Source organism: Saccostrea cucullata, unplaced genomic scaffold, assembly GCF_032062105.1.
Source record: "Saccostrea cucullata isolate Sc308-1 unplaced genomic scaffold, CSIRO_AGI_Scuc_v1 ctg358, whole genome shotgun sequence".
Taxonomy (NCBI): domain Eukaryota; kingdom Metazoa; phylum Mollusca; class Bivalvia; order Ostreida; family Ostreidae; genus Saccostrea; species Saccostrea cuccullata.
In genome coordinates this window covers 42,142-67,891 of record NW_026923356.1, presented here as the reverse complement: position 1 = coordinate 67,891, position 25,750 = coordinate 42,142, and the positions used below count along the sequence as shown (strand labels likewise).

At 35.7% G+C, this 25,750-nt stretch overlaps 1 protein-coding gene and 1 pseudogene across 1 annotated transcript; both read right to left on the bottom strand.

Annotated features, from left to right (window-relative positions):
• Nucleotides 1–615: 615 nt before the first annotated feature.
• LOC134263835 (NF-kappa-B-activating protein-like) lies at nt 616–4,803 on the bottom strand. Its single transcript, XM_062746203.1, has 8 exons — nt 4,207–4,803; nt 3,897–3,986; nt 3,477–3,523; nt 3,179–3,248; nt 2,700–2,803; nt 2,530–2,602; nt 1,341–1,490; nt 616–938 (listed from the first exon to the last, which is right to left on the bottom strand). The coding sequence occupies exons 1-8, from the start codon at nt 4,773–4,775 to the stop codon at nt 770–772; spliced, it is 1,272 nt and encodes a 423-aa protein (XP_062602187.1). The 5' UTR covers nt 4,776–4,803; the 3' UTR covers nt 616–769.
• Nucleotides 4,804–18,222: 13,419 nt separating this feature from the next.
• Nucleotides 18,223–22,386, bottom strand: LOC134263840 (uncharacterized; annotated as a pseudogene).
• Between the last annotated feature and the right edge of the window lie 3,364 nt (nt 22,387–25,750).

Below are 25,750 nucleotides of genomic sequence, written 5' to 3'. Positions count from 1 at the left end.
TTTTTAAAATTACTGTTAATGCATATGGCACAAATTAAAGAAATATTATATATGGCTATCTGCAAGGTGTTGGAAAAAAACACTAAAAGTGCCAGACATACTTTTATCCAAAAAAAAATAAATCAGTTTGAATGCAAACTTCTAGTATGCATCTACTCTGTTTGGAATATTTTGGGGGCAAGTTTCAACCTAATTCTCCTATATTTCCACAAAGCTTGATCATGAAAGTCCATTGCTGTGATAAAAAAAATATATATATACATATATCGTATATAAACCATTTGTTATAACATAATTTCAATTTCACAAGCTCGGTCATTTTGGAACCTGATATGGATTGCTAAGAATACCTTTTGCCATTCTTAATAATTTAGTCTTCCACAATATTTTGGCAAGCATATCTATGCTTTGTCCATATAGAGAGATGCAGAAAATTCAGGTCTGAGTTATGTTATCTGCACAGCTGAGGCAGATTATAGTTAGTCAGTTGCTGAGTGGCCTCATTAATACATCAGTATGCTTAAAGTCAACAGTACATTCAAGTAATTTATCAAAGAAATCTAAACAGAGCTTCAATAAGTACAATATACATGTAAACATATTTTCATCATGAAATCACAGATTTTAGTTATATGTACAATGAAAAAAATACCATGTACATCTCACTTTGGAAATCCGAGATTTTTTTTTACAATATGCTCATTAGCATATAACATTTCACTGGAAATCTGATATTTCTTTCCAATAATCCTTTGTCCATATCCTAATTCTATTGTTTGTTTTCCGTTTTCTTTCGGATCATCTCCTTGAACTGTGTGAGGATTTTCTTCTCTTTCTTGGACCTCTCTTCGTGGTTGAAGTTGGCCAACGCTCGCTTCTCGTCTGCGCTGTAGATCTGGTTCTCTTTTCTCAGACGGACAGCCTCCATACGACGATGTCTGGAATATGACAAGGAGGAAATGTACACCAAAATTTTGAAAGAGATCAACTTCAATTAAATCACTCTCAGATAGTAATACTGTAAGTTATTTTTCAATATGTGGCAAATTTAAAGCAAACTGAATTATTGTTCTTTTATGGATAAAATAACACATTTTAGCATATTACACAATTAAATTTCTAAATTACTTTTCATGGCAAGCAATATCAAAAAAAAAGCATTGAAACTCTTCTATGTAGGAGATAAGAAAATTTGTGGTATGTTACCTTAATTACAACTATGTTTTGGGTAAATTTAAAACGCATGCAAATTGTTTTTGAGTATATAGAGCACCACAGAGTGAAAATAACTCTGCATTTAGTACAAACTAAGTGAACTAAAATTGATGATTTAAACTGACCTGCTGCCGCTCATGACGTATCCAGATTGCTCAAAGCTGGCTATCTCATCGCTGGTCAGTCCGATTTCTCCTCTCCTGGGGATTCTTTTTCCCTCGGCGATATACGCAGCCATAGCAGCACCCTCACCAGGCAGCAAGGCTTTACCATAGCTGATTAAAACAAGGTAATACATTTAATGCATGTATATGTATTTGATTTTATTCTTGTTATTAATAAATGAGGTGAAATTACAAGTACATGTACAGACCAGTACTACCAGTATTGTTGAAGTACAAGAAAAAGATTTTTTTTTTATCTTTTATAATTTTTTTTTCCTTTTATTTATATCAACATGTTTATTTGCAAAAATGGGATTCAAGCTTTGCTTCTCTTTATAAATTTGATTTTCTTCCCAACAATAAACAAGATTTACACAATAAACTTACAGTAAAACTGATGATTGTTCTTTGTTACTGGTAATTAATATTTTGGAGACAAAGGACAAGATAGGGTAACAGCCGAATTTTTGATATAAAAATCAGAACACTGGTAAAACTGTGATAGTTTGTAGTTAAAAAGTTAAAATGATGCTTACTTTAAGACAAGCACCAATTTTGATTCAAAGCTTACATGGAAGCCACTAGAGGGTTCAGAAATAGGACATTTTCCCGAATTTCCTCAATTCTGGTGGATTTTCATCATATTTGGGGTACATTTCTCTTCGGAAAACATAGAGCACACGCTTGCCTATCTGAGATTTTTACACATATACTGCATCTGATATCAGTGTATAAAATATATAAATTTGGTAGATAAGCAAGCGTGTGCTCTATGTTTTCAGAAAGAAAATGTGCTGTAAAATTAGTGAAAATTTGCATAAAAAATGAGAAATTTCGAAAATTGACCTATTTCCTGACCTCACTGTGACCTCTGTATATCCTAAATCTTAAAACCAGCACTCATTTTGAGGCAGGGGTGAAAACAGGTTTTCATGGATAAACTGTTGGATCATTCTGAAACACCCCCAAAACCGGGGGCCAAATACTGGTCTTACCCTATCTTGTCCTTTGTGTCAGAATACACAGGGTGTCAGATTTCAGAGTTCAAAGAACATGGAAAAAATAGTAAAAAAAAAAGGGGGGGGGGGTCTGAATTCACAGGGAAACAGATTTGATAGCTTTGGAATTAGACAGTGTATATTGTACTTACTCCATCCTTGCGACAGTGTTCTCTGGTTGGTATGGCTGTGGACCCACTACATCCTCCTCTTCCACTGTCTCCACTGAAAAAATAAAGAAAATCATTCCTCTAAACTCATTTCTCAACAAAGAAAACTTTCTTAGCTAAATTTAGTTTTTACCAGGAGTTACTTGCATTACCTTTTTTCTCAAGCCACATTTCTTCTTCACTCTCCGACTCACTGGCACTCGAGTCTGTCTCTTTTTTCTTCCTTTTCTTAGATTTCTTTTTCTTGTTCTTCTTACTGTGTAAATATAAGGGGAAAGTGGTTACAACGGCCTTATTATTGAGCACCCGTATGAAAATGAATATTAAGTCAGCAGTGAACACAAAGTGAAAATTGCTATTTAGTGAATCTAGATTTCAACTCTTCTAGCAGTTCCTTCTCTGGAAATCTTGGCAAATAAAAATCATTCAATGCTAACCAGTTTCTGTTCATATATCACTTACTTATTTGCTTGGTTCTTGTAAACTTATAATTGTGAAAAAAATATGGTAAATATGCTTGTTTAATTGAAAAAAACCAAACAAACAAAAAACAACAGATAATTCTATGAGAAGGTTTTCATGTTCTAATTCTCGACTAATGATTTGCGGAATAATATATACATGTACTCACTTCTTAGCACTTTTCTTCTTGTGTTTTTTCTCTTTCTTCTTTTTCTTTTTGTTTCTTTTCTTTTTGTCCTCTAAAGGCAAAGTAAAAATAAATAAATAAATAAAAAATAAATAAACAACCCCCCTCCTGTTTCTTATACCAATAACAACTTCTTCTTCATAGGCTTAGGCCTTTATCTGACTTTAACATTGAATAGTAACTTACAATTGTGTGTGTTTTTCTTCCTAAAAGCATTAGTATTGTTTACTGCAAACATCTGACAAGCATACTTGTTTTACAGACTCTTATGAATTGTTACCTGAAGAAGAACCACTGGCAGCTGACTTGTCACTGTCTGATTCCGATCTGAAAACAGGAGTAACAAAGTTATACTACATGTAATACACAAATAAAAACAATGCCTTCTCTGTCAAGCATACTTGTATAAACTGTTTATTGCTAACACAACAGCATTAACAACCATATTTTTTTTTTGGGGGGGGGGTGTTTTGTTTTTTTATTTTTGAGAAAAAAATATGACTTTAATATTAGTCTATTCTAATCACTCTAGAATATGTGTTTATACTTTAACTTGAATTAGGGACTATAGTTCCCTGGTGTTTTTGTCATTATTGCAAAGCAAAGAAAACAGATACAAAATAATTTTGTTTATCAAATCCATGTTTCTTTTCAAAATTGTAAAATTAGAGTGTCTATCGGTATCCTATTTTTCACTTACTCTGAGTCTGAAATAGTGGCATGTGTGGGTGACTGGCCCCAACATTCAAAGATTCCCATCTCCCCTATTCTTTCTCTTTCTTCTCGCCGTCTAAAGAGCAACAACGTAAAAATAAATGGTCAGCATATAAGCACTATATACAATTCAATATATAGATAAAAGACTCTGAAGAAACCCAGTTCATGTTTAAAATGAAAATAATTCTTCATGAATAATGAATCAACATTTGTGCAGGAAAATAATTTAAACAATGATGTCTGAAATGTGTATCCCTTCAACTGAAATTATCCAATAGTCCTTCTTCAGTTACCTGTCAAAAAAGTCGGGGAGCATGCCATTATGACCTCTGTTGTAGCGCCCCGTTCTACCATGACTGTGAAAATGATGTGATCTGTCACTATTCCCCTCCTCTCTGTTGAATCTCCTTGGAGATGACCTATCATCATGTCCATACATATCCCCTCTGGATGAAGATGGTTCAAAAATAGGTGACCTTGACCTGTACCTCTGAGGTGACTTAGCTGAACGTTTGTCTGAGTGTAAATAACCATTAGAATTCCTTCCCCTTTCAGGTGATCTAGATTTCTGGCGCCTCTTTCTATCAAACGACCTTGACCTTGAACGTCTTTTCCTTTCAGGTGAACTTGACCTAGAACGTGAATTCCTTTTTCTCTCATATGACCTTGACCGAGAACGTCTTTTTCTATCAAATGATCTTGATCTTGAACGTCTATTCCTCTGACTGTTCTTAGATTTCTTTTGTTGTCTGTCTCGTGACCTTGACCTTTTTCTATCGCGTGAACTGTCATCAGAGGAATCACTGCCAGAGTATGAAGCTTTCCTTCTTCTGACGTCAGGGCTGGAACTGTATCTCCCCATTTCTAGTGGTTTAAACACCTGACTTTACGCCTGAAATGACAGAAAATCTTACTTGCTTTTGTGTTCTCTGTATAAGGGGGATCGGCTTGCTACCTAAGAGCGACTGTTGATGCTTGCAAAGCAAGCTCAATTGACTATGGTGTAAGAACAGAGGAAATTTAGATTGAAATCTGTACATACGTCAGGCAATTTTATGTGTGAAACATTCCCAGAATTCCTTTGCTACCCAATACCCTTTGCACAAATAAATAAATAATATCATGAAGCATAAAAGGCTTTTAGTTTGTAGAAACAAAGTATAACTCTGCAATGTCTTTCGACAAAAATTGCACTAATTTCAACTAGACGCTGTTTCCGTAAACCCTGAGAAGCTCTTGTGTGACATCACAGTCTAGAAGCCTCGTGCGACTTGACATTTGAAGTGGTGGATCAATGTTTCAGGTGTATTTTTAAAGGTACAACTGCGTTCACCCCAGCAGTCACATTGTAAAACATATTAAGTCATGTATCTTTTTTGAGAGGGCCCATTCCCAATTTGATAAAAGTATCTTTCTTCAATCTGAGAGTGTTGTTTAGTGATGAAACGATTGTCGCCGACGATCGATTGTCGATCGTTTTTGGGTGTTCGATTCCGATTATCGATTACCTTTTTCATAATCGATTGTCGCCCAAATAAATTCACCCAAATAAACTTGTATGATTTGAACGAAACTAATACATACACATTTACAATACATGTAAAACCAAAGGAAGTCAACAAAAATGGCGTCCGAAGGCAAAGTTAACAACAATCAAGTAGAAATTTACACATATCCAGGGAATGCATTATAGAACATTCATCGTTAAAATGATATTTTCCTATGGACCCGGTTTAACGATAGAATTCGTTCCGTGTATTCGTATAATGTAGCAAAAGAAGCACGGGCAATAAATCATACTCAGTGCATTTACTACGGACAATCTAAAGAGTTCCGAATGTAAACATAGCAGGTAAATTTGAAGCGAGAGAAAATCGTTGAGAACATTAATTGGATTTACATCTTTATATGGATTACATTTTGGGATAAAATGCATAAGCAATCTCCAAAAAGATTATTTTGATTTATTTGGAAGTTATTTCCAGTGCACATCCTTTTATAATCTTCAAAATCGTGTCGGAGCGTATCCGCTCCAATTTTCTACATTGCAAGTATATGGGACGTATTCTAACTGTGGTGAGGGCTTGTACCGAGACACAGTTAGATTATTCCAACTTGGGAATGCAAAATCTGATGTCATGACAAACATTATTAGTTTTATGAGCAAATAAGTAAAAAAAGAAAAAAAATCTGTTTCTTTGTTACTTAAACATCAAAAAAGTTGTCTTTAGAATAAACTTGATAAAATTTTATTTTTAGTTTGTTCCATAAATGATAAATGCAGTAAAGAAATAGAATTTTGTATTTGAAATTTGAATTACCAATAAGTCGATGATTGATCGATTAAGCTTCTCCGATTTTGACCGATTATCGATTATGAAAATTTCCCGATTATTCAACACTAGTGTTGTTGTAAATATTTTCGATATTAAACATGCATCTAACTATATGGATATATTATATCTACTTATGTTTCAGCATAAAGACAGATTTTCACAATTAACAAACAACAGAAAACACAAAATATGATTTTTACAAAATTCACTTCTCCCTCTAGTAGATCCGTCCTAAAAATAGAAGGAGTCATACACTGTAATGGATGTAATCTTCACAACCGTAATCTATAGTTCTAAATCTGTAAATATACATATGAAATACTTACTTGATTTACAGTACAATTACTGAATTAGTCAATTTTACAAAACGTTTTTCACAAGAACTGAAACAGGAAATTGATACCGAAACCTAAAAAAGGTATATTATAAGAAGGAAATAACAAACCCGGATTTATGACGATGTTTTTCCACCTCGCCAGTCGGGTGATTAGGTACGACATTTTACTTTTCAGATGAACATACAATGGAAAGAATTTGTCGTTTACGACGGTGTATTCGCATTATATAGGCAGTGAAAATTGGAATTTACCTTTTTTGTTGCCCCCCCCCCCCCCACTTTCTACTAGCCCCCTCCCCCTTTTCAATTTGCTTCCGACGCCCATGGCATTTGAAATGTCTGATCAATGATCCTTCTGAATCCATGCTTGGATGTCACGAGTCTCATATAAAAAAGACAATTAAGATAGGGTAAGACCCTATTCTCTTTAGGGAAGTGGACAGGCTTGACATCCATCAGTCCATGTAGGAAAGCCTGTCCACTTCTCTAAAGAGAATAGGTAAGACCACATGTTGGCCCCTGGTTTGGGTGTCTTTTACTATTATAATATTTGGGTTTAGAATATAGTCTCCTTTAGTATTTCCTAGGGTAATGTATCTACGTTGAGTAAGTGTAAAGTTAACTCTTAGAATCACTGGAGGAGTGGAGTTTGGGACCCCCCTCCCCCTCCGTGTTCTGTACCCAAAAGTAAAACAGTTTTAGTGTAAGAGAGGTTTTTTTAAGTAAAAGAAGGCTAGTTTTAACTTAAATCTAATTGTGGATTTTTCACTAGTAATACTTTGTGGATATTTCAGAGAAAAAAAAATTATTTCTAAAAGGTCAAAACCCCTTTGGGTACATAACGCGGGGTTGTGGTTTTGGGTGGTGTCTTTTCTCCAATTACCTGGGTTGTGAATGAGATAAAAGTTGTTGGAATACCTTTATTTTTTCCACACATTTTTTAAGCGATCCAAAGGCCTGTGGTATACATGTGTGATATGTTCCATCCCAATGTAGAAGCATAATTGAAAGTTCTTTTTTTTCATTCAGGTTTTTGTTTTAGAATGTTGACACCTAAAGTAGCAAGAACCAACACTGAACGTTCCGTCAATTTCAATAATGCAAAAGTTACTGGTTGAGTTGAGTTTAAAATGCCATTTCATTTGGTGCTTTGTTGTTGCTTGAAGTAGGCTCTGTTTCATTTTCTTTTCATAGTTTTATTTAACATTCCTAGCTGGCACCGGATCTGGCACTAGTCATGCTAGTAGCGCTATTTGAGGTATTACGTCAATACTTCCGGTGCGCTTTTAATCAATGGCTGTCCCGTTTCTACAATGATACTTCGTATATTTAGTAAAAACTAGTATAATTTATACTAAAAAAAATAGGGGATAATGAATTGGGAAAGACAATGAAATGCAGATCCTGAGGTCAGGAAGGAAAGAAATGACGGAAAAACATTAATTAACGACGTTCGATCCTGATATATAAAGTCCTAAACTTTTTTTTTCCCAAGTATATTTTTAGTTTCTAAATACATAGCTTAACTAAAATTCAAATAAAAAAAATGGGGGTCAATACGCTTGATTCTTTTGGCTCTTAAATACATTTAATATGACCTTTTTGCACTGAAATTTGTGTCTTAAATTAAAATTTTATTTTTGACTTTTTTACTCCAATATTTTTATTCAATTAAAGCATGAAACAATATGAACTCTAAGTTTGTTTTAAAAAAGACACTTAAAATTTGTGACTAAGAAAAGGTTTTAAATTGCTTCGCATAATCAATTATTTGACCTTTCTCATACATGTTAACTCTCCCGATTTAGGCGGGAGTCTACCGCTTTTTCACTCCATCTCCCGCCTACCGATTTAATTCAGAAATCTACCGCTTTTCTACAAAAGCTGCGTCTAAAGTATTTTTGGTTCGCTTGGGTATCCATTTTTGAAGCCACTCTCATAAAATCTCGCTAGATATCGCGTGATTTGACTCGGAATCATACAAACGCTTTTTTTGTACATAGATTTCAAGCACGGATTTGACAACGACAACAACATAAGACTACCGACTACCAGTGATTACATTGGTTACGATAAATAATCAACATCCCTGCCGTGAAAAAGGAGATACAGCTTTTAAGAATTAGATGAAAACATTTGACATCGTCTTTAAAAGCACAGAAGCTCACAACTTTATCAATAAAGTCAATAGAAATCACTCGATTGACCAAGCCATGTGCCACATCTCTACTTTCGTTTTCGATCATCGCGGGAAATCTGATTTATATAACGAAAGATACGAACTTGTTTTAGATCTAGATTAAACCATGCCATCATTTGTTTTGTTTAAAAACTGAATGAACATTCAGAATTATTGCTTCTAGGCTATTTCAGCAAAGATCACTCTTCAAAAGGCTAAGTAAAGCAGCCAATCCAAGCAAAATGATGAGCATGAAAAATATTTGAATTTGTACAATTTATGTCAAACTTAAGGTGTTTCTGTCTTCTTCTTTGCTGTTGATATTTAAGATTTATAAGTGTAGGTACCTGATTTCATTTAAGGCTTATAATATACATGTATATTACATGAAAATATCGATAATCCAAGCGTTAAACAACACGCGCTCAATGCTACCGCTTTTGAGGTCTGAATCTCCCTCTTTCTCATCACAATAGGTTAACATGTATGCCTTTCTGCACTAATAAAAAGTGATTTTCTGGCATTGAAAATTAAATAAGCAAAATATTATTTTAAAGTCTTAAACTTTTTCTGATTTTAAGCAAATAGGCTAAATTTATCTTGAATATTTGTAAAAGAACATCAAAAGTGGGGGTATATTAATGTAAATTTTCAGATTTTACGAAAAAAGTGTCAATTTTACGTTAAAATTTTTTTTCCGGATTTTCAGAATATATTTACCATATTTGTCACACTTTGTTGATAGAATTCATAAGATATAATCTAATAGATTTTTAAGAGCCAGCATAACATATTTAACTGCAAAAAACAGCTTTTTGTGCAGCCAGGATGGAAAAATAGGAATCCAAAATTAACAGTACTGTTATAGTTCAAAATGGAAAAACTGATCATTTTTGTCTAAAAAACCTTCCGCCACAAAATATAGTCCCTAGCTTAATTCTCTCTCTCTCTCTCCACTCACTACCTCGATCCCTCTCTCCACTCACTCCCCCTCTCACCACTCACTCCCCTCTGTCTCTCCACTCAATAGCTCCCTCTCTCCACTCACTACTTCCCTCTCTCCACTCACTAGCTCCCTCTCTCCACTTACTACCTCCCTCTCTCGACTCATTCCCCCCTCTCTCTACTCACCCCCCCTTTGTCTCTCTCTACTCACTCCCCCCTCTCTCTCCACTCGCTCCCCTATCTCTCTCCACTCACTCCCACCTCTTTCTCTCCACTCGCTCCCTTCGTTTCACCACTCACTCCCCCTCTCTCTCTCCACTCACTCCCCCCTCTCCCTCTCCACTCACTCCCTCCTCTCTCTCTCCACTCACCCCCCCTCTTTCACCACTCACTCCCCCCTCTCTCTCACCACTCACTCCCCCTCCTTCTCTCCACTCGCTCCCTTCCTTTCACCACTCACTCCCCCCTCTCTCTCACCACTCACTCCCCACCCCCTCTCTCTCTCCACTCACTCCCCCCTCTCTCTCTCTACTCACTCCCCCTCTCTCTCACCACTCACTCCCCCCTCTTTCTCACCACTCACTCCCCCCTCTCTCTCTCCACTCACTCCCCCTCTCTCTCTCTCTCTCTCTCTCTCTCTCTCTCTCTCTCACTCACTCCCCCTCTCTCTCTCTACTCACTCCCCCCTCTCTCTGTCTACTCACTCCCTCTCTCTCTCCACTCACCCCCTCTCTCTCTACTCATTCCCCCTCTCTCTCACCACTCACTCCCCACTCTTTCTCTCCACTCACTCCCCCTCTCTCTCATCACTCACTCCCCACCCCCTCTCTCTCTCTCCACTCACCCCCCCTCTCTCTCTACTCACTCCCCCCTCTCTCTCTCACCACTCACTCCCCCCTCTCTCTCTCCACTCACTCCCCCTCTCTCTCTCTACTCACTCCCCCTCTCTCTCTCTACTCACTCCCTCTCTCTCTCCACTCACCCCCCTCTCTCTCTACTCATTCCCCCTCTCTCTCACCACTCACTCCCCACTCTTTCTCCCCACTCACTCCCCCTCTCTCTCATCACTCACTCCCCCCCCTCTCTCTCCACTCACTCCCCTCTCTCTCTCTCTACTCACTCCCTTCCTTTCACCACTCACTCCCCCCTCTCTCTCTCTACTCACTCCCCCTCTCTCTCACCACTCACTCCCCCCTCTTTCTCACCACTCACTCCCCCCTCTCTCTCTCCACTCACTCCCCCTCTCTCTCTCTACTCACTCCCCCTCTCTCTCTCTACTCACTCCCCCCTCTCTCTCTCTACTCACTCCCTCTCTCTCTCCACTCACCCCCTCTCTCTCTACACATTCCCCCTCTCTCTCACCACTCACTCCCCACTCTTTCTCTCCACTCACTCCCCCTCTCTCTCATCACTCACTCCCCATCCCCTCTCTCTCTCTCCACTCACCCCCCCTCTCTCTCTACTCACTCCCCCCTCTCTCTCACCACTCACTCCCCCCTCTCTCTCTCCACTCACTCCCCCTCTCTCTCTCTACTCACTCCCCCCTCTCTCTCTCTACTCACTCCCTCTCTCTCTCCACTCACCCCCCTCTCTCTCTACTCATTCCCCCTCTCTCTCACCACTCACTCCCCACTCTTTCTCCCCACTCACTCCCCTCTCTCTCATCACTCACTCTCCCCCTCTCTCTCCACTCACTCCCCTCTCTCTCTCTACTCACTCCCCCCTCTCTCTCTCTACTCACTCCCTCTCTCTCTCTACTCACCCCCTCTCTCTCTCTACTCACTCCCCACTCTCTCTCTCTACTCACTCCCCCCTCTCTCTCTCTACTCACTCCCTCTCTCTCTCTACTCACCCCCCTCTCTCTCTCTACTCACTCCCCCTCTCTCTCACCACTCACTCTCCCCTCTTTCTCTCCACTCACTCCCCCCTCTCTCTCACCACTCACTCCCCCCTCTCTCTCTCTACTCACTCCCCCCTCTCTCTCTACTCACTCTCCCCTCTCTCTCACCACTCACTCCCCCCTCTTTCTCTCCACTCACTCCCCCCTCTCTCTCTCTCACTCACTCCCTCCTCTCTCTCTCTACTCACTCCCCCTCTCTCTCTCTACTCACTCCCTCCTCTCTCATTCTCTACTCACCCCCCCCCTCTCTCTCTACTCACTCCCTCTCTCTCTCCACTCACCCCCCTCTCTCTCTCTACTCACTCTCACCTCTCTCCCCACTCATTCCCCTCTTTCTCCCCCTCAACCCCCCTCTCTCTCTTCACTCACACTCAACCAGGGGAAGGGAGTGTACTTGGTTTATTTTACTGTCTAACTAATTTCTTTCTTTTCTCTGGAAAAATATATGTAGTAAATGAAATTCAAAAGTTATTACTAGTGTTTTCAGTGTCCTACATTCTAATATCTAAAAATTTTACATTAAATTTTACTTTGAAAATACTACAGTACTTAATCCAAATCATTATCTAGGCTTTCTATTGTTGCATGTTTAGGATATTGTTGAATAACGAAATCGCCAAAATTTGCATTTGTCGTTTTTTTTTTTTTTCTCATAACCCCGCAAGCTTGAAGAGTGCATTGTATCGCTTATTTTACGATTTTTGATGACAGTTATTTTCAGGTCTTCCAGAGAAAAACATTGATTTTGTCATTTTAATCATATGGGGGACGGGAGTGTCATATAGTGAGCTCAGTGCTCACACCTCTGTTTATTTTTTAAAAGCGAAAGATACATTTTTAAAATCAATTAATAAATCAAAAGAAAGAAATTATATATCAAACAAATTTCATTCAGTGATATAAGAGGAGTTGCGGATAAGAGATGGGTGCCCAAAGCGTAAGCTTAAGAGACAGACGGACGGACGTACAAAGGGACATACCGATTACTAAATACCCTCCCGCTTTTCAAGCGGGGGTATAACTAGAGGTACTGTGAGCACTGGGCTCACTAAATGATACCCCCCACCTTCCATATCATTATAATGGTAAAATCCATGTTTTGTTCTGGGAAACAATAAATGTCAGATCCAAAATAAAATAGCGATACACAATGGCATTATGTACTGGGAGTATCATTAAATTTTATTCAATGGTATAGTAGTTGCATGCAGATCTGAGATGGGTATACCATACAATATTTTAGAAAAAGCAGTGTTTATGTTTTGCTATTGGAAACCCAAAATATGTGTCTGGTCAAAAAATAAAATAGGAAGTGCACAATGCCAATAAGTTATAAAGGTTTTGTGGAAGTCCATTAAAATTCATACAGTGGTGAGAGGAGTTGGGTACCCTAAAGCGTAACTGACAGACAGACGGACATTCCCTATATTCACTATATACCCCCCCCCCCCCCCCCACACACACACACATTTATTTAATAGATTCTTAGAAGTTTTTATCTTGGAACCCTTTCGAGATGTCGAGAACCTTAATCAGGTCGAGACCACTACCTTATAAGGAAGGCAATTTTCAACACGTGACGATGTCCTCGTCACGCCCGTTCTCCAATCAAGTGAAAGAGTCCCAAAGCATTACAGTCTGCCACGTGTTTACGACTCAATGGCTACACGTGGTTTTCGTCGGTTTACTGCACAAAATTTAACTCGTCATCGGAAAAACTGTAGAGCTTCTCATAGGCGCTTGGGTCAAGGATACTGTATTTTTTCTATATAATGTATTGTCGAGGAAATTCGAACTATACTCGTCACATTTTTTTTCAGTGTGCAGTGTTAATTTTTAGTTTTTTGTAAACCTTTCTGCTTCATATTCACTAGAATGTCGCGGAAATTCGATTTTATGCACGCTTTAAAAATGACATATCCCACTGTATACTTTTAAAAAAGATTCTTTTTAAGTATACAGTGGGATATGTCATTTTTAAAGCGTGCATAAAATCGAATTTCCGCGACATTCTAGTGAATATGAAGCAGAAAGGTTTACAAAAAACTAAAAATTAACACTGCACACTGAAAAAAAATGTGACGAGTATAGTTCGAATTTCCTCGACAATACATTATATAGAAAAAATACAGTATCCTTGACCCAAGCGCCTATGGAGCTTCTTTGTAACTTTATTAGACCGAAATTAAAGATTATATTCTAAAGACACTGCTCCATGCTCACATTTAATATTAGAGTTGTTTTAGATGATTAACAGTTGCTTCGAATATCGTACAAACGCTTTGACTTTTGCATATACATAAAACACTTTCTGATAATATTCAGGGGTTAAATAATATTGCACACTTTCTCCTGTTGTCTAAAAACAAGGACCTATATACTACCTGCGAAAGCTATGTACACGTATATCACGTGAAAAAAACTCAATGTTTTATCGACACAATAGCACTTATAAATACGTCTCTTTGAACGACGGTATACAAGCCGATGTATTATGAGTTGATATAAGGCATCATAAAGAAAATTTTGTAAATGTGAGCATAAAAATGAAAGATTATACATCATTTTAAATATTTAATTCACAGATTTCAAAAAAGAATTGAAAATAAGTTTCCAAGGGACAATTCAAGTTGCCTTTAATTTTCAACACAGCTAGGTACTTGTAGTAGCCCACAATGCATTGCGGTTCATTCAGCAGCAGGTAAAGTAAACATATTAGCTAATTTACATGCAAATTTATTCTGACGTCAGAAAATCTAGTGGTCTCGACCTGTTAATGGCATATAGTCTTGTTCAAACAGACTCTCGGTCTCCGATGATTTACGAATACAACCGAGTGTCTGGTTCAAATTGTTACGAAACCAAAGAGGAAATCATTTCCCAGGAAATCCATGATTTGTGTCCCATCGATAACAAAATGCAAGAAATGCAAGAGATCTTTGAACGTCACTCTCATATATTTTGCCTCAGACAACCGAGATTTTGTTTTACGAATCATCTCGGGTCTTTCCGAGCAATTGCAACAATTGTTTTTCCGACTTCTGACGGTAATACCCGAGACTCGTTTTGTAGGGTATTTCCCCAAATGGCCCATTCGCATTCCACTTTCGTTTTGAAATACTGTCTAGAGTAGCAATATTGATCAAGAAGTTTGGTTGTATTCTATAGCTACAACGCAAAACATGCAAACAATTATGTGACTGAATTTATACAGGTAATATAAAACTCTTAAAATGTAATTTTGTCGATGTTTACATTCTTTTGAATACGAATTCCATCAATAATTGGAAGTACACATCACCTTGGTAAATAAATGGATACGAGTTTTATACAGAATTTATTTTCAAGGAGGAATTCTTGTCATATATATATATATATATATATATATATATATATATATATATATATATATATATATATATATATATATATATATATATATAAAAGTTAATATTTTTTTCCTCTCATACTCATACTTTCAATATTTAATAGAAATAATTAACGGAGTTTAAAACCTAGAGATTGTATTTCTGTTGGAATAGCAGCAAATGAAAAAAAGAGCATGTATCTGCTTTTCTACTCCCCAAATTAATGAATTCCTGGCTTACAAGCTAAAAACTGTTGTCAATAAATATAAACGGACTCTTTTGATTACCCTCTCCCCAAGAAGTGTTGTCTGAATTGCAATCGTAAAGGAAAAAAATCCTCTACAATAAGCTTATACATTAAATATTCCATCGTCTTAAGTCCGACCAAAATCAAAATTTTCTGGCTTTCGAGCTGTATAATAACACAGTCACTTATGTTACATATTTAAAAAAAAAATAATCTCAAACATCTATTTGATATGGTCTTATTATTTTTTTTTATAGTATTAAGAAAATATGTAACTTATGTCCCTGTGAATATAATCAAGGATTATTTACACGATTTCATTTTTTACCCCTTCATAATTATTTTTTAATCAGTCTTTAACTGTCAAAAAATTGATCTTTACACCTGTCCACTATACTGCGTTTCACAATTACGATTTTCCAAAACTAACATATGGGATTTCTGTTGTCTTATGTGGTGTATCTACGCTTTGTATGCATAAGTTTACACGATGTAAAATGCACGCAAAAAGTCAAGGATTATCCCAAAAAAGGTAAATTGTGATAAAAAATACAAATTAAAGAAACAAGCATTCTGAGAGTATTGCATAAGCAATGCGTGTTCCATTTTCTCTTTAAGTTGTCATTTTATATCCTGTTTATGAGAAAGTTCCACAAAATGTGGACATTTTTTTTTTAATGAAATATCTCAAAAATAAGTCGATTCGTCGTACAAAGAAAGACATCTATGAATGTCATTATACAAACATGCATGCTTTGATCAAAACAGCTCATTTTACATTGTTAAAATACGATTATTAAAAAATATCAAACAAGTCCTATGGTTTGTCACTTAGCTTAATCTACCTGTGTCTCGGGACAAGCCCTCACCATAGTTAGAATGCCTCCCATATACTCGCTATGTACCAAAAATTGCAAAATGAGAATCGCTCCAAAACCATTTTGAAGAATATTAAAGGGTTTGCATTGAAAATATCTACAAATTTAAAACATTTTCTTTGCTTGTCTATCCATCATGCCCCCCAAAAATAAAATTTTATTTGAAAGCATTTGTGTTCTAGTGCAAAAGTTATGACACATGTTTCACCGGTAGGGAAATAATAATTGAAGATAGCTTCAAGCAATCAAATGTTATAGCACGTTCTACGAATTCCGAAGAAGAGACTAGTGAAGAGGCAAATACCGTGTATTGTAAAGATAGTCGAAGATACCGCGCAGTATATCCAAGTATCTGAGTTGTTTGTGCATATATAGCAGAGAACTAAGTATTGGTACCAAGTGTATCCAATTCAGAGAATTGGCAATTTATTTGTGTAGCCAGAGACATTACCTCGTGTAAAAATACGTACTTGTAACATGTATTTGAGATTTCTCTTTGTGTACTTTATAGTAGCACAAAACAAGTGACAAAAATCGAATACCTCACACTAGACAAATGTCCACTGTATTTTCAACAAAATACATGTTTATTTTCCGCAGATTTTCAAATTCTTAGGCAACATAGTTTCACTTAATTTTTTGATACTTCTATGGACCCTTTACAATTACTGTAGTGTATTATTTAAACAATAAAATGCTCTCTTTGGTTACAGGAGTCTGAAGTTTTTATCGTACAAAAAAAAAAAAAAAAAAAAAAAAAAAAAAAAATCCGGAAAAAAATTTCCCAAAAAAAAAAAAAAAAAAAAAAAACAAACAAAAAAAAACTGTTTTTGTTTTTTTTTTTAGGTGAGGGTGGGAATTTTTTTTATCCGAATTTTTTTTTTTGACGATAAAAACTTCAGACTCCTGTGCTTTGATTGATAGTGCAGGAGTTATAATCGTAACTGTTGTAGAAAAAAAAATACATAAGCGGGGTTTTTCTGCAATAGCTGCGACATTAATTCCCGTTTTGACAAACAAAGAAAAACAAGTTGTTTATATTTACATATATGTGAAGAAAAAATTCAAAGTAAAATAAAATATATTAATATTGTAATATAGACGTGTGTGTCATATGCATAAATGATGGAACAGCAGTTGTTCAAGAAATCTAGCAGGTGACTTGCTTAGTGTCGTTTATGGACTGATAAACGGCAATGATCTTCATAATAAATAAAGGAAATAATACTCAGTGCATGTAAATGATATACTCAAATGAACATAAAAATATGCAAGTATTGAAAACCGAATTAGATGTTATTTCCCGAATAACGAATTGTACGACATTTCCTGTAAAAGATTTCATAAATGGCAAATATTTCAGTATCCTTTCTGTTTGAAGGCTAATATAAGATTTACGTCTTTCAAGTTTCAGATGGCGTCAACCCTTAAAAAGATAGAAGTAGAAATATGCCCAGACAATGAAAATGAGTTTTGGAATGCCTCCAAACGCCTGGGTTGTTTAGTGGATGATAATGGCCGAACTAGATACCTTTGTCTACCTAACTCAAGAAAATCCAAATTGCTATGATTTTTATTGCTACTTCCAAAAGATGTTTTAAAAGGTTTTAAAGTAATCTTAAAAGTGGCATTTATATATATAAAATGCATTTTGTAAACTTTAATGGGAAGAACAAAATTTAAGCTAAAGAATTTCAAATAAATAAAAATTTGAATTTCAGTTGTCCACATACAAGACAGTCTTAAAGCTCCAAACCTTTATTATGAAAACAAGGCTGTGCCTTGACTTTGCTTACATCTGGGTTAAATATTAATATGTGTTTGCTCAAAGTAGATTTTTTTTCAATCAAAATGGTATTTATGAATATGATCTAGTGATTTGCTGAATATTGTTTTGGTATAAATATGATATTTTCTACATGAAAACAAAAACAAGACACGAGCTTGTTTACATTATGAAGAATTGTAAGTTCTAAATTTCCTTTGTAAATCAACAAATGATGTTCAAATTTGTGCTGATCATTTGAAGAAATTGTAAATATTAAAACTGGTTTTAAAATATCAGTTGAAACTGTATCCTTGTCCCTTCAAAAGAAAAGTTTATCATTACATGTGTATCTCAGGCCTCCTTTTCGTCCTTTCTTTGATCATTACAGCATAATTCATATGTATATTTTCCCCCTATGAATCAAAACAAAGAGTGCATATATGTTTTCAAATAGCTATTAAAAAGCATTTTTGCACTCACTCTTATTAGCCTTGTCTTCAGTTCTAGGGGTAAAATAAGGCATATTAATGCAGATATTGAAGATAATGAATTACAAATCCAGTTCCCATTTAATGATGTCAGATGGAACCATCGGAAGTTTTTGAATTCATACAGAATTAAGTCACATCTTTCCTTATAATTGCATACTCAAAACTAGATAAAAGCCATTATTACTTACATTTGTGTTTTTCTCTAAATATGCTCTTCTTTATACCTGGATAACAAGCACTAGAATTCATTAGTTTTAATATCATTTCAAGGAACATGTATAAAGTTTTCATTTTAGCATAATTGCAAATAAAATAAGGGGAACATTTTGAATGTGAATATATTCTAAAAAGCTGGTCTTTCAAGAACCTTTTGAATAAATAATTCTCTGCAGAACCCCAAATTATGCTAGCATTCCAAAAGGCAATATGATTACTGCTTAAATTTTAGGGGGAATTCTATGAGCAAGGATGTTGAAGAAAATTTCAATTTTTCAGAACCTAACTGGCCTCCAAAATAAGAATGAGATAATAAAAACCTAATTTTTTTCATCAGTTTTATTAAAGCAATAAATAGATTAAATTACTTGATTAAATCTCTATAACAAGATTGCAATAAAACTAGCACTTGCACTTGAAACAATGCAAAAAAAATAATTTTTAAAATTATTTTTTAATCTATATGTGACAATGGCATATATTGCAGTCATTAAAATCAAAAGAAGAAACTGATAATTATGTATCTAGTATTTTGAAAGAATTATAAAAATTTCTATATGTTTTTGGCAAGACCTTTTGAAAGTATCATATATTTAATTTTATTTTTAGTTATCATGGCAACAACCTTCATCAAAATCAAAAACCAAACAGAATTATGTATATTATTTAATTCTACTTGTGTGCCATATTATATTGAAATTAGGCAAAAACTGTAGGAGGAGTTGCATTTTGAAAAATTGTTTACAGACAGACAGAAGGATGGATGATAGACATATTACTATTACATAAGCTCTTCTGGTCCCTGAGCTAATGAGCAATGTACCTAAATCTGTTTCCTGTTCTATCTCCTCACTCTCATCAGTTTCATATGGTACTGGATGGCTTGATTGAGATTGATTTCCAACTGAAATGAATTTATTTTACCAGACTGTTCCCAATTTATGCAAGTCAGAATTCCACAAAAATATAGCAGCGGCAAGTGCAAAAAATATACCTACCTTTTAAGGAATTGAGGCGTACTTGGAGAGGGATTTCCGTCAGTTTGTCTCTCTACATATATGGTGATACACAGGCTCCGGGCGTAACCCAAGCAGAAACCAAGAAGATATAGGCAGGAATTTGAGGCAAAAAATGCAAATAAGTTACGCTCGGAAAACAAATGATGCCCGGAAAAATATTACGCCTGGAAACTAAAATGTCGCCTGGAATATACTTACGTCTGAAATGTCCTTATCATTATTTAATACTATATGACCTAAAAACCTATATATTTACCCTGTTGATATACAAAAACATTTTGATTATGATTTACAATGTTAAAGCTAAAAATTTAGCTTTAAATGTTATGTAAGAAAACATAAAGACATGTAATTAACATAGTATAGAAATATAACTTAATTTTTGTAAGGGACACTAATACACCAACATAATTGTGTGTTTAGACTTAAACAAACTTTTTATGTAATACCGCCGGTATTATACCGGTACATTTTATCACTCCAATAATCATATTAAAACGTATTAGTTACCCAATACAGTTCTTCATTTACTCTGAGTTTACAGTTTGAGACTCACTGCAGCATCTATCAGACTATTATTTCTCAGAATGTGTGCAAGGAAACTCAAATATCTAAAGTAAATGTTAGGGTCAACAAGTTTCAAGTATATCATAGTGTACAAAATGTACATAATTATAATAAAATTTACTCAAATAGGTACCAGATATTAATTACCACACCTACCAGTAGATACTGTGACATCCAGAAGAAGTGTATAAGCCTTAACATTGATATATCTGCATTTCCTGTTTCACTCACACTAAACTCCCTCCTTCATGATTGAATTCAAACTTAACCTCCTATCTGACCCTTAATTGATAATTAAATTGACCAATCAGAAGCTTTTACTTTTTTTCTTGAAAGTTCTAGGCAATATTTTTGTCTTTAAAAATCTTCTTCTTTACTCCTGGAAATCAAACTTTCAAATTGATGCTGGAAAATTAGAAATTACGCCTGTAGGACGTCACCTCTACTGAAAATTGTGAATTTTATCCCCCAGGGTCAAGTATTCAGAGCGCTCTAATTTGCCATTATATAGTGAAAATGCATTATTTCTTTGAAACCTGCCTTTAAAATTCATGCAGAACCCTAGATAAGAAAAAACAAGTTATATTGTACCTTCAACATCAGTGAGCATTTTCCCCATGACACACAGAGTCCTGAGTCCTTGTGGGCACTGATAGTTTTCTTTATTGATGCCTTTATCATGTCCCATATGCTCCAAAAATATCTCCTGATTTTTGGGGGACATATGTAAGCTGGCATATATGGATGACAGCCTGTGTCGCATCTTTCCTGCAGTTATTGGAATATCAACATCAGCTTTGATTGACACTTCTCTAAGACCATGCCACCCGGAGCAATGAGATTTTCCACATTTAGTTGCAAACAAAAATTGGTTCTGAGTGGAAATCCCATAGAGATTTCTGTTTTCAATAAGTATCCTTATTCCAGGAATCAAATCTGTGGGAACGAGAACAGGAACATACTTTTTGCCTTTTCCTTTTAAGTATATGAGCTTAAACTGGCCAATCAAGAACTGTTCTGCTGGATCTGCTACTTTCTCCACCTGATCTTGTGGGATCCACACATCTCTTTCAGCATCTCTCCATTCTGAGAGTAGGATTCTAGAAGCTTCTTCTCCACGCCTGGCATTAAATAATGTTAATCTCGCAACAATAAGTGTTCTAAGCCAGGCATATTTCTGAATGGAGAAATCTTTAACTATAGCTGACACTTCATAATTAATGAAGTGTTTAAGTATTGTAATATATATTTGGAAGATTTGCAAGGGCTTTTCCTTAATTTTTGAATTTCACACAAGTTTGCCTGGCACTTGTGAATAATTCACAAGACTTGTGTTTATATGCATCTTTAAAATGCTGAAGCTCTTGTGCCTTGGCGTCTTGCATGGTCTCAGCATAGTGGCCATGGAGTGCTTTCATGGATCTTAATAGAACTGCATTCAAAAACAGCTTTTGCCCATGTTTTTCTGTTTTGTTTGATTCATCACTGCTGCTAACCTGCGACTGGATGGCATCGTACAACTCTTCCAAATGTTCCCGATGGAACATGTCCTCTACAGAAACCGAACTTTGTGGTTCACTTATATGACAAATTTCACAAAAAGTCAAATATAAACGTGCCAGTTCCCTCATTTCTGCCATCACAACTCTTTTAACTTCGTTTTCTTTTCCTTTTTCATGTCTTCTTAGGTTAAAATGCCTGTAACCGATAAGTTTGATGATTTTGTCAGTCCTGCAGAGGTCTCCAACTTCCCCATCTCTAAAACTGTTCAGAATCTCTGAAAATTCTTCATCATTATCTTGTCTCGTTTTACATTTCTGCAAAAGTTTTGGCTTCAAAGCATCTGCCTCGTACTCAGAGGTACATTTGTGTCGAAAAAAAAACCTATTTGAAACGAAACTTTTGCATGCTGCACAGACACGTAGCTGGTCTTCATGTTCTGGTCTTCTCTCCCTCATCACTGCTTCCTCATTATTAGATATTAACTCGACATTATATTCATAAATACCGTCCTTCCTCTTCCTCTCAAAAAACACATTCTGGACATCTCTACTTTTTTTTCTTATCTCCACCACTTCAGGCTCTGCTTTATGTTTCCTCATAATATGTCGCTTTAGTTTTCCATTCAAAATGATTTGCTTACAATAAACACAGAATCTGACAAGTTTTAAATAATTATTTTGATAATTTCTGATAAAAACATTTGTAATGCCAAAGACCATTTTGTGCCTATGCTGTGGATCGAACCTGGTACCTCTGGCTTGCCAGTCCAGTACACCCGTACGACAGTTTGAGGCGGAATAGGCACGGCTTGGGCACGGCTAAGACACGGAATCCGCGCGGGCTTTTAAAAAGATGAACAGGTTCTGCATGTCCAAGACACAGACACGGCTTCCGTGTCCGAAAGTGAGGAATCCTCACTAACAGAAACCCGTGTGGGGGCACGGAATCAGCATCCCAGGGAGAGGTTTTTAACTCAGGCGGGTTTTGCTTCAAACTATTTATTTATATCTCAGGGCTTTTTACTGAGCATGCTCAATCATAACTTCCTTTATTTGAAAATTAAATTGGAGGGATTCATGGTCATGAGCTAAGAATGTGTGTTTTTGCTCTAGTTAAAGGATATTAAACTAACAGATGTCAGATGGAATTGTATTTATGTCAGTCTTGGATAATTTCTTCACTTTTGAACTAAATGCAGTAAGTGTAATCTAGAATAAATAAGTCAATTTTTCAATTTCAATGATCTTCCTGTATTGCAATGTTGACAATGAACATGATGAAATAGTTTTTAAGTTTACTTAAGTGACTTTAGTTGGACTTTCACCAATCCTTTCTAGTATATATTTTATGTGACAAACTGTGCTAGCTAGTGAAAGTTTTATTTACCGTATATACTTGCCTCAAAAGTTGGATTTTTGGGGGTTAATTTCTGGTCAAAAACTATATGTCCAACTTATAAGCAAGTTATAAAATAAAGATTAAATTACAATATATAAGATTATACAACCGACTGGTACATTATCATTAAAATCTTAATTAAAATTACTAGATTAAATTACAATTGAATATGTACATTATCGATAAAGTTAATTAAAAACTTAGCATGGATTGTAACTAATAAAGTTAATCCTTAACAGAAAGTGAACACATTCATATAAAATTTTAATGCTTGAATTCTAAAACTAAGCATTAATGTAAAGCAATGTGAAGTTTAAGTTTGGTTTCAGGCACCATTTTGGCATCCACAGTTACATCAGGAGATTCTCTAAGGGCATTGACCTAGATCTAAATAAATGCACAGATCCTTTGACTCCTTGTATGGTATATGGCACGGCTTTTTTGACACGGGTTTCCAAAAAACCGTGTCTCCATATATGGAAAAGGACACGGGTTTCAGACATGGGTTTACAGAATCCTTGAGTCCATATATGGAAACTAGCACGGCTTTCTGACACGGGTTTTGTAAAACTGTGTGATCTCATTTAAATAATTCGGCCAATATCCCGTGCTGTGTCCGTGCCTCTACCACTTTCAGGCACGGCTTTCCATACATACTTTACATAGGAGCACGGAATGCTAAAGCACGTGTTTCTCAAGACGGAAACCTTGCCTGAGCCGTGTCCAAGCCGCCCGGACTGTTTCATACGGGCAGTTATCTAATTATTCAAGAAATTTTGTAATGTTCAATACAAAAGTACTTTCATAGTATTAAATGGTCAAATAAACTTTTGAATAGTAAGATAAATGAAAATTGGACAATTATCCTATACATTTGTAAATTGAATAATCTTTTAAGACCAAAAGTGGCCAAAAGTAGGGGAAAAGTTTGGGGATAAAATGTGTTTACTAATATTGCTCTAAAACTAATGTTTGGTTAAGTCCGCATTAGGAATAATGCCAAAAGAGGAGGGGGTACAGGCAAATACATATATCAATCTTAATGTTTGTTATTGCGTACTTAATCATAATTTTGCTGATCCCTGATTATCCGACCCTTTTTTTCGTTTGGAAAACAAAGCTTTATTTATCAGCTTATTTTGTTTTATCTATGGATTGTTACATCAAACTCAGGTGACCTTTAAGGCCCTTGGGCCTCTTGTTACTTTTCTATTGGTTGAAAATGTGAATTCAGTCATTTCTGTGTAAGCGTATTTGTCAAGGATATTTTTTTCTCTTTTTAGCTGGATATTGCCCGCAGATCCTTGATACAGACCAACTTAATGGCGAGACGTGTGCGAATTTTACATATGGTTGTCCAATTGAATTGTATGATATGCAAAAACTTTACCAATGTAAGTATGCGAGTAAAATGCGTCGAAATGGATACCAAAGATTGATTTTGAAAATAAACAAGAGGCCCAGGGGCCACATCGCTCACCAGAGTAACACCAGCTAGGTAAAAGCAAATATCAGTTCAGTATTGAAAAGTTTAAATATATTTAGTAAAAGTGGGTTCAGGGGGTGTATTTGAACAAAAGTAAATCAATACTTCCTACGGATGCTTTTAAATTAATATACAAAATGGCTTTGCTGTTTATAAGATGATTTTTTTTTATTGATATAGCCTTTTGTATCACTTTGTATAACTATGATCCACTTTGATGCCTCCTCTGTTAGCCTGGTTGGCATTGAATTGATACATTACCTTTTTTTAATGCTTCATATTGATGGTCAATCAATACTTTGTTGTCCTTGTGAAGAATTGTAACGATTTTGCCTACGTATTCCCCATTGTGGCCCCACTCTACTGCCAGGGGTCATGATTTCAACAAACTTGAATAAACACCATCAGAGAATTTTTCCACATGAGTTGCATTTTCCTGGCCAAATAGTTCTTGAGAAGAAGGTTTTTAAAAGATAACATTCGTTTTATACTAATTCATAATGATATCCCCTTGAAGGAGGGAGTGACCCTTCATTTGAACAAACACGAATAATCTTCTTTACTCAAGAACACTTTGTGACAAGTTTGGTTAAAATTGGTCCAGTGGTTCTTGAGAAGAAGATGAAAATGTGAAAAGTTTACAATGACGACAACGCCGACGATAGACAACGGACACATTTTGATCAGGAAAAATCACTTCGGCTCAGCTGAGCTATAAAGGGAATTTAGGATTCCCCCTTTTCTATGGTTTGATGACTTTTAACCAACGAGTTTTGTGTACGTTTATCCCCTAGTTATCATATTTGTTTGGCGTTTGAAAACCTTTAACATTTCACTTTTCTCTCAAAAGACAGTCAATCTTGCCCCCACAAAGTTTTGTGAAGGGAATTCAAGTTTGTCAAATTAAAAACAAAGCCTCTATCAATTGATATATTTTATTTATTTAAAAGAAGTGATAAAAATGTTAAACTGAGATTTTCTTCCATAGAACAACTTTGTCATAAAAAAAAAAGAGTTTTTTGACATAGTATGAGCTGAAATGTATTCAAAGCATAAAGATAGGATTCTGCAACAATAGATAATATTAGACAATATAAGCAAAAATCATATCAATCTTCAAGCATCGTCAAAAATTTTGTAGATTAGAGTATATTTGAATGAAGTCTCCAGAGTATAAAGCTGGATCACGGTATTTCAAG